A 10,000-nucleotide genomic window follows, 5' to 3' on the forward strand; every position below is an offset into this window, starting at 1 on the left:
AGAGAGCCAGAGAGAGGAAGGAGGAGGTAATGAACAAGAGAATGAACAAATATCGTCCATCTTCAGGAATGGAGTTCAGAAAAAGGTGAACATTAAATTTTTTGTTGTTTATGTTTTTGTTTTTTTTTTTATCCTGTGGTGGTTCACAAAACACAAGAATACAGCCATACTGCAGCATGGTGTAAAGATCTAAGACGCTTTACACATATTGAAAAGGTAAAGACAAGGGGCCAGAAGAAAACGGTCCAATTTACTGCTGTTTAGTGAGACCAGTAAACTGAGGGAAATGAGCGCGTGACTAGCAAAATCAGTCATTAGCAAAGAGAGGCGTTATGATGAGCAATTCATTAAGCAGAAATTTGAAGCACCACTTGCCTTCATCCTCATCTTCAATGCGGGGGAGGCAAAAGACAGCAGCGAAAGAATAAGCAATTGAGCAAAATGAAAGAGCAGAGAAAGCACAATGGTACGGCAGCGCGTGCATACACACGCACACACACACAAACATACACAGAGTCTACATACACACTGACACACCGACGCACACACACACACAAAGACACACACACACACAAACACATACAATCTGGTATAAACAGCACCTGAATGGTAAATGATCATGTCATTTCCTTCTCCCTCTATCACTTTTATTTCAATAAGCTTTGCCGGCGGGTGAAAGCACACTCTTAAATTGACAAAGCCAAAATCAATTTCAAACATTTGAGTGCAGAGACAAAAATAAACATTTACAAGTTGGAAAGGACAACAAGTGGAATGAGTAATCTATTGTGTGTGTGTGTGTGTGTGTGTGTGTGTGTGTGTGTGTGTGTGTGTGTGTGTGTGTGTGTGTGTGTGTGTGTGTGTGTGTGTGTGTATCTGTGTACAGTATCTGTGTGTGTGTGTGTGTGTGTGTGTCTTACCGGTGCAGACGAACTCTTTCTTCTGCACCTCAGCCACATTGTGTCCGCGGAGGTGAGGCGGGGCCATGCACTGAGTGTAGAGGCCCAGGCGGGGGCGCTGTCTCAGCCACTCCGACAGCCAGGCCACATGGCAGTCACACATCAGATTATTGGAGTGGAGACGACTGGAGAAACGGAGAGAGAGAGAGAGAGAGAGAGAGAGAGAAAGGGGGAGAGAGAGAGAGAGAGAAAGGGAGAGAGAGAGAGAGAGAGACAGAAAGGGGGAGAGAGATAAAGAAAAGAATAATCAATGTAGGTGAACAAGTAGGGAAGCCTTGGGGAGGCACTGGGTAGGGTAAGCTAATGAGGAATCAATACATCAATTTATGTACTATGAGTGTGTGTACGTATGTGTGTGTGTGTGTGTGTGTGTGTGTGTGTGGGTGTGTGTGTGTGTGTAGTGTGTGTGTGTGTGTGTGTGTGTGTGTGTGTGTGTGTGTGTGTGTGTGTGTGTGTGTGTGTGTGTGTGTGTGTGTGTAGATGTGACTAGGTTAGGTGTGGCAATATGTATGGTGCAGTCTTTTTGATGTTTCATGTTGGTACTGTGAGGTTACCACTGGGTTACTATTAATCCCTGTGTGAAAGTGTGTGTGTGTGTGTGTGTGTGTGTGTGTGTGTGTGTGTGTGTGGTAGGGATGATCCCTGCATGTGAATGTGTGTGGGTGTGTGTTACAGTCCAGTGCACAGTAGTTAAAGCCTGGCGTCTGGCTCTGGGCTCTCACAGTAGGAAGATTAATTAATGAACACAGAGCAGCGAGACACAAAATCAATGGTGCTCTCCAGCTCACTAATCTACACTCGCCCACCTCTCAGTCTTCTAGCACACATGCTCACCTAGGATCAGCAACGCAACACTGTACACACACTTACATACACACTCTAACATGCATTCACACACTGTCTTGTATGTGTGTGTGTGTGTGTGTGTGTGTGTGTGTGTAATTCCCCAAAATACACACACACACACACACACACACAGAGAGAGAATCATCAACAATTCCCAGAAATTTTAATCTTAAGCGCTCATCATGTAAGTACTTTCCAGAACAAATAGCAGGGTAGTTACTCAGAGAAATGAAAAGCCCAGTCTTGAGATCCCAGTCCTACATTTGTCTTGCTTTGTCTAAATCTATTTCATCTGTCAAAGAGGCTCATAAGCAATGTGCATCTCCAAATGAACTTTACAAAGCAAGACAAATGAAGTGGACCGGTTTGTGCCAGCGGGATTTGTAGTCCATGTCCAGTTTAAGGCGCACGGCTTGCCTTTTCTAATCAACATATAAAACCCTCCACAAACTACCCTACCCCCACACCCACCTCCAACTGTCACCCCGTTTCATTAAAGCACACAGCCAGCCAGTCCATAATCACAGCTCAGCTCTATAGAGTGTGGAGGCTGGTGGCGGGTGGGGTAGTTAGCACAGGGTGGTGTAACCTGCCTTTAATAAGAGAGGCAGTGGAGGGGGGGCTGGACTCTTATCTGCGAGCGCTTTGATAGATTCATCTAGCGCTGGGCACTGAGGGGCTGATTTCTCTCTTAAATGCTCTCCGGAGGCCGTTTCTGAACGGTCAGCATCTTCCATAACGAGCACTGAGTCTGCCTAATGCGCCCCATTCATTTCCTATGGCACAATACCATCAAGATGGAGTGAGCGCTTCAATACAGCCAGACAGCGGCAGACGATGGCGGAACAATACTAACACCCACAGGAAGCCACTGCCCACTGGCGCAGTCGGACAGCCACGAGGCACTGACCTAATCAGCATAGAGGTCATTAGGTGCGCGCTGAAAACATATCGACACATAAAGCGCACACACACACACACACACACACACACACACAGACGGACAGAAAAAAAAGGGGAGAGGAAGGGAAGGATTCAAAAGAGAGAGGAACAAATGGAGGGAAAATGAAAAAGGGAAGTGAAGAGAAAAGGAGGGAGGTGAATTGAAAATGAACATAAAGATGGGTGGAGGAGAAACAAAGGAGTGCTGGAGGGTAAGACAGTGATGGACAGACAACAGGAAGAACAAAGATGAATGGGTAAAAGTGAGTGAAAAGGAAAAAGCTGGCAGAGGAATGTGTAGATGACAAGATAGAAGAGAAGAGGAAGGAAAAAAAGACTAGAGGCGAGGAGGGAGGGGGAGGGAGGGAGGAGGAGGAGAGGAGAGGAGAGGAGAGGGAGGGAGGAGGAGGAGGGAGAGGGAGAGGAGGAGGGAGGAGGAGGAGGAGAGGAGAGGAGAGGAGAGAGGGAGGGATGAGGAGAGGAGAGGAGGGAGGTGGGGAGGAGAGGAGGGGGAGGAGGGAGGGGGAGGAGGGAGAGGGAGGAGGGGAGGAGAGGGAGGAGAGGGAGAGGAGGAGGGAGGAGGGAGGGAGAGGTGAGAGGAGAGGAGAGGAGAGGAGAGGAGAGGAGGAGGAGGAGAGGAGAGGAGAGGAGAGGGGAGGAGAGGGAGGAGAGGAGAGGAGAGGAGAGGAGAGGCGAGGAGAGAGGAGAGGAGGAGGAGAGGAGAGAGGAGAGGAGAGGAGAGGAGTGAGGAGTGAGGAGTAGGAGTGAGGAGGGCTGGGGCGTAGGGCTCTCAGTCACTCTGAGCAGATGAGCCATTACTGGACAGCTCAGTGCAGGAGCCACCAGCCACATCTCTGCGCTCAGCTCCCCTCATTTAACCAAGCCCAGAACATGACACACAGGATCGCACAAATTCATCATTACTATTTTTATCGATCCATCTCTTGCTCTCTCCTTCTCTCCTCTCTCTCTCTCTCTCTGTTTCCACTCCCTCCCTCTGTCTCTCTCTCTCTCTCCGCATCTCTTTTCCTCCTCCCGACCCCCACCCCCCTCTCTCTCCATCCCCCCGTCAGACTAATGTCATTTCAGGATTTCTGCGCTGCTCCACTCAATCCTAACCCAATCAGGGCTCTGGCTACTGAAGCATGGAGCAGGGGGCGGAATGCTGATCTCTCATTAGGCTGACACAGGCGCTGCACAGGCTAATGGCTAATTATGATATATCTGCGCGCTCACATTTACAACACACATGACCCCAGCCCAAACCGGGACAGAGACACATTCATCATCCAGGAGAGAGAGAAAGCTGGGAGAGCCCAGATGCCAGCATCCATCCAGGGCTGCAAGATGCAGAGGAAGGCCCTCATAGGCTAGTCTATCTCATGACCCTGAATGGAGAAAGCACCAACATGGAATATTACTCTCTAACAGATCACAAATCTTCTCTTTGTGCAAAGAGACACCCCCCACCCCCCAATGGGAAGAGAGCAGAGTGACATGTGCTTGTGTTAGTGTGCATCTGGAGAGAGAGAATGGGAGTGGAAGAGGCCAATACTTACAAAGTCCTGAGCTTGGGCATGTGATTAAAACTGGCCACAGACAAACGGGTGATGTTATTATTGTTGAGTGTGCTGTGAGAAAACAGGAAGGAATAAAAAAAGAAACATTAAACAATTTCTTTTACATGATCACAAATGAACGTAAATAATAAATAGTAAATAGTAAATAATATAAACGATGAACATGCTGTTCAATATGATCATTACCACTGAAATCCAATACTAATCTGTATGTATAACGATTATGCATATCCATTATCCACATGTCCATCTATACAGATACCTGCTTTTGGAAAACAGGACAAAGAAAGATCACATTTTTTCTGCTCAGCGAATTTGCTCAACCATATCAATTCCAAAATGGGAAAAGAAAAAAATATACTGGCAGATCCAAATCTATTTCTTTTGCCCAATAAGAGAGCAGTTAAATGGTCATTAAGATTAGGATTCAATTAAAGCAAAGGCCATGCAATGAGGCTCCCATGATCAAGCCAATGGAAGAATTATTTTATTGCACAGTTATGAGCATGGGCAGTTTAGAAGTAGGGAATGTTCATTTCTATCTTCATAAAGAAGGGTCATGTGACCATGGAGAGGATATATTTGTTAGGATTGCTGCAGTACTGCAGGAAGAGAGAGAGAGAGAAAGAGAAAGAGAAAGAGAAAGAGAGAGAGAGAGGTTGTTCTACAGGCTGCTTAGCTCTGGGTGATAAACTCTCATACACACATTTTTTATTTTATACATAATGGGGCACTATGCCATGCTGCAGTGATTGGTCCTCTCCGCCTCACTCTGCACAGTGTAAAATGAGATCATGTCTAACAGTGGAAAAGCATATCAGTAAAATATGCCCCATTCAGTCTGAATCACCATAACAAAGGCTGTGCCAAATTACCACTTAATCTGGGCGACAGAGAAAGTGTGCCACTGTGGATATATGTGTACATCTCTGTACAGTGTGTATTAGCTGTTTCTGCATGGGTGCGTGCGTCAGTGCGTGTGTGTGTGCGTGCGTGCGTGTGTGCATGTGTTTGTGTGCGTGCATCCATTTGTGTGTGCGTGCGTGTGTGTGTGTGTGTGTGTATGTGTGTGTGTGTGTGTGTGTGTGTGTGTGTGTGTGTGTGTGTGTGTGGCAGGGTGGTTTCCGGACAGACATAAAGACCCAGATGCATAATCCACTTACAGTGTCAGATGAATGCATGTGCAGACTCCAGAGTGTTTCCATAATCTAATATGATCTCATTACACACTAGAGTCCTGCATGGTCACCAGGACCAGCTCACTGAAGCATGGTGGGATATGCAGGCAATAAGTACAGGCTGAGGACCGGGTGGAGCACTCACATAAACACAAAACACAGGACTAGAAAACAGCAGGACTGAAAGATTATATAACGTTTAAAGATTAAATAGCACCTTGGAGTCAAACAGAAATTATAAAATTATTTTTTTTATCTGTTTTGTTTGAATTTACAATATCAATGATTTTTAGACTTTTAACATTCACTCATTGGGGGATGTTTTAGGAGAACTTTAGATTTGTTTTAAAAAATACTACATACTATATATACATGTATGAAACATTTATAAAAAAACAGAGCCTTGATTTTTTAAAATGGAGGCTAGAATAAAAAAAAAAAATTTAAACCAGTTTTGTATATAATCTAACAAATATAAGCAATACATTTTTTGCCCCAAAGCCAGTGGACTACCACACTACAGACACAGTATATAAGCATGCAAAAGCACAGTGTGTTTCTAAACTAATCGTTTGCCAGCACCTCTACACTGGTGACCTACGGTGATCCGAGTGTGTACAGGAGGAAATCGGCGGCTCTCATACTCACAGCACTTCCAGGTCACGCAGCGCACGGAACGCTCCATCCTCGATGCAGCTGATCTGGTTGTAATCCAGCTGCCTGCTCCCCGGGAGCGGAGGAGCGGAGGAGAGGACAAGAGAGAGAGAGAGAGAGAGAGGAGGAGAGGAGGAGAGGAGGAGAGAGAGCGAGAGAGAGAGAGAGACGGTGTGTTAGAGCCAAGCAGACATTCACTGTATCCCTATACGTCAGCTGGAATTCCAGGAAGTCTGACGATAACCACTGCATCTCCACTACAAATCACACTCGCATGCAGGGACACACAGACACACACGCACACACACACACTTGCACACACACACACACATTTCTGAAAGCACCCCTGTCAAGGCAAGCATCTTTTCCTCTTACCATTTCTGCTTCTCTCCATCTCTCCTGCTATACTCATCTCTCCTTCACTGTCTTGCTTTGAATGTCCTCTTCGCATCTCCTTGTCTCTGTTTCTCTCTCTCCCACTCCCTCTGTCTTTCTCTCCCCCACTCCCTCCCTCCCTCCCTCCCTCTCTCTCTGGTGAGTCTCCATTTCATTAGTGGAGGGGAGGCTCTATATTAGCGTCAGTCTGCAGAAACAATCTCATTAGAGCCAAAGCACACACACACACACACACACACACACACACACACACACATCCTCAATGACCCCGCACCAAACATCCATCATCAGTCACTCATCTTAATACACAGCGGACCAAAATTCACAAAGAGACACACAGCTGCTCAGATATCCGCAGTGGCACATGCTCCCAACAAGTGCAATACCTGGTTCACAACAGATTTCTTACTATTATAGTAAGTAGTATTATATTATCCAAGTCCATTTCTACGGTAAGGCACAGGTATGCTACTGAGAAAATTGGACAATGATCATTGAGTGTATGGCTAATGATGGACACTGACAACTCACATGGGACTGAACAGTGTTCTACTTCATCTGAAGATTCATTCATTTGAGCTAAAGCAGATTCAACATAAACATCGGCTAATACTCCGTTGTTTAAAATTTAAATCTACACATTTTAAAGGACTTCCAATACAATCTAGTACTGATGAATCTCATCCTGGCTGAACAACCCAGGTCAATGAGTCAGCAGAATCAAAATCATAAGAGCTTAATTTCTATAGATCACAGCCGAAGCGCTCTCCTTCTCTCAGACCAAAGCAAACGCTCTCAGACTTTTTAATAATGCAGAGTGGAAGTGACATTTAACTGGATCAAATATTTATGCAGACCAAACTCAGGAGGACCACTGCAGGCAAGACACACGTGCAAGCACCAACACATGCACATGCACACAGGCACACACACACACACACACACACACACACACACACACACACACACACACACACACACACACACACACACAAATCTCTAGCTGGAATGTTAGCAACACGGGAATACTGTATATTGTTGAACGATTTGGCTATAATTAAATATTTCACAATAATTAAATAAACTTCTCTCTTAGTAAAAATTACACACACACACACACACACACACACACACACACACACACACACACACACATTTTGTTTGGTTTTCACAGTAATACAAAGTCTGAGAGCCAAAGCTTTAATCAATTTCCTGTCCAAAGCATTTTGTCCCGACTCTCTTTCTGTTGCGGTTCTGAGGCAGCCGTAACACCTAGTTCAACCCAACAACATATCAAAGCCAGTGGAGAAAACACAACCATCACATCCTCCCTCTCCAACATGCACAGCTGTGGATTCTATCAGAATACAATTCACCAGAGAACTGAACCATCATTTCAAAATTGTCAATATAAGACAACTCACTTTGGCCACGTCAGCAGAATAGTAATGGTTTTTAATAAGTGCTCATCATGATTCATAGAAATTCATCACAGAAATGGTGTGACATGTTTGTGTGTGTGTGTGTGTGTGTGTGTGTGTGTGTGTATGTCTGTGAGAAAAAGAGAAGACAGAGAGAGTGAGAGAGAGGCCATCTCTGGTTGAGTGAGGCATTAAGTATTGCAGTGCCTCGGTTCAGCACAGTATTGAGCCGCTGCTCTGGTTAAAGCCATGACTGATGCCCTGATTGACCCATCGTGTGGCGAAAGGCAATATGTCCTAACCTATGGCTGTGTGCCTCTGTGTGCTTGACAAACATGCTGACTCCATGCTTGAAACAGAACGCCTTGCATAAATGCCTTGCACGCCTTACATACCTACAACCAGCTTCACGCTTCAAGTGGATACTTCTTCCATTTACCCACTAACTGATACTTGGGTTAAGTCGCTATGCCACATCCGTGCTGCTCCCCACACGTCCCTGCAGTTGGGATGGAGGCCCCTGCAGTGCCCCGCCCTTCTGGTCCCCGATCACGTGACTCATCCTGAGGATGGACTCTCCTCTCGCAATTTAGCTAATTGGCTCTTTAACATCCTGCCATAAAACACAGGCAGCCTGATGTGGGTCAAACCCCAGCAGCCATCCATCACCTGGCCTTTAAAAGCAGCCCAACAATGGGGACGGCCACGCCGCCACGCCGCACAAAAGCGAGGGAGGGGAGTGAGGGATTAAGAGAGAGAGGCCAGTCTGATGGAGGCTAATTTGCCTAATGCAGTCGAGGGCTTAATTGTAAGCAGTAGTGATGTGGGCTCTGCTCCATATCTCATTACCCCGCTCTGTCAGAGCATCCATCACTGGCCTTCCCTGCACCGTCCACCGCCACAAATCATTTCTCTCTCTCCCTCTCTCTCTCTGTGGTTGTGTGTGTGTGTGTGTGTGTGTGTGTGTGTGTGCATGTGTTTGTGTGTGTGTGTGTGTGTGTGTGTGTGTGTGTGTGTGTGTGTGTGTGTGTGTGTGTGTGTGAGGGTGTGTGTGTGTGTGTGTGTGTGTGTGTGTGTGTGTGTGTGTGTGTGTGTGTGTGTGTGTGTTAGGGTGTGGTATATGTGTGTATGTGGCCAAGTTATATTGTGTGTGAGCGATCTGATATATGTCCACATATCGGTGTTGTTTCAGTGGCTGTGCACCTGGATACTTTTGGTGACATGACATTTTGGATAAATTGAAACAGTGATCTGATTACAGTAGATCTCCGCTATGTGTTCCAATATGTATGTGAGTAAATTGCATTTACATTTGAAAGTAAATATAGACATATGCTTGGTGCTGCAAACATATTGACATAAGCATCTTGCCTGAGATTTACACAGGATGCAAGTGGGTGGGGGGTGGGGAAGGATGGGGGTTTGGGTGGAGTTATCAGAGCAGCCATCATTCCATTCCTAGCCAAAGATCTCACTACCATTCAACAGCTGCTTCTCTTCCTCCCTCAGCCCTTTTGTGTCTTTCTTCTCTGTACCTCTCTCACTAGAAGCAGTGAACAGATGATAATGTCATGTCTGGCACTGTGACGGAGGAATCCAGGAGCTTTCATCCACTCGTTCATGTCACTTATTCTTCCTCCTCTCACTTTCTGTGTCTTCGTTTCGCTCTGCATTATTCAAGTCTCCATTGTGTGTGTGTGTGTGTGTGTGTGTGTGTGTGTGTGTGTGTGTGTGTGTGTGTGTGTGTGTTTGCACCTTTGTAAACTTACCACACACTGACCACACATTGGCTGATTCTATTTCTCTAATAGGGGGGAGGAGCGAGATTCATTCTGGAGGTTTCTGCCTATTCTCAACCAGATGTATTTTTGCAAAACTCTCCAATTACACTGAACTGGTCTACAGTAAATTTTTAGAAACAGTCTTAGGTCAAATGTTAAATAATACATGGCATCCTCCATCTCTCTCTCTCTCTCTCAATGTTACTTCAACGTTATGCCATAACTCAGTCAGCAAATTCAATA

The 10,000-nt window shown here is 45.8% G+C and overlaps 1 protein-coding gene across 14 annotated transcripts in view; it reads right to left on the minus strand.

Annotated features, from left to right (window-relative positions):
- Positions 1-10,000, minus strand: part of slit2 (slit homolog 2 (Drosophila)) — a 99,759-nt gene that overhangs the window by 30,455 nt on the left and 59,304 nt on the right. For 9 of the 14 annotated variants that reach the window (XM_048245855.1, XM_048245864.1, XM_048245790.1 and 6 more), the window contains 4 exons: positions 6,154-6,225; positions 4,307-4,378; positions 921-1,084; positions 376-387 (listed from right to left, as the gene is read on the minus strand). In XM_048245855.1, coding sequence (XP_048101812.1) covers positions 376-387; positions 921-1,084; positions 4,307-4,378; positions 6,154-6,225 — 320 coding nt within the window. Of the gene's footprint in view, positions 1-375; positions 388-920; positions 1,085-4,306; positions 4,379-6,153; positions 6,226-6,534; positions 6,606-10,000 lie in introns of those variants that run through there. The other 5 variants (XM_048245800.1, XM_048245832.1, XM_048245849.1 and 2 more) reach the window with 2 other exon arrangements.

This window comes from Alosa alosa, chromosome 1 (genome assembly GCF_017589495.1).
Source record: "Alosa alosa isolate M-15738 ecotype Scorff River chromosome 1, AALO_Geno_1.1, whole genome shotgun sequence".
NCBI classification, from domain to species: Eukaryota; Metazoa; Chordata; class Actinopteri; order Clupeiformes; family Clupeidae; genus Alosa; species Alosa alosa.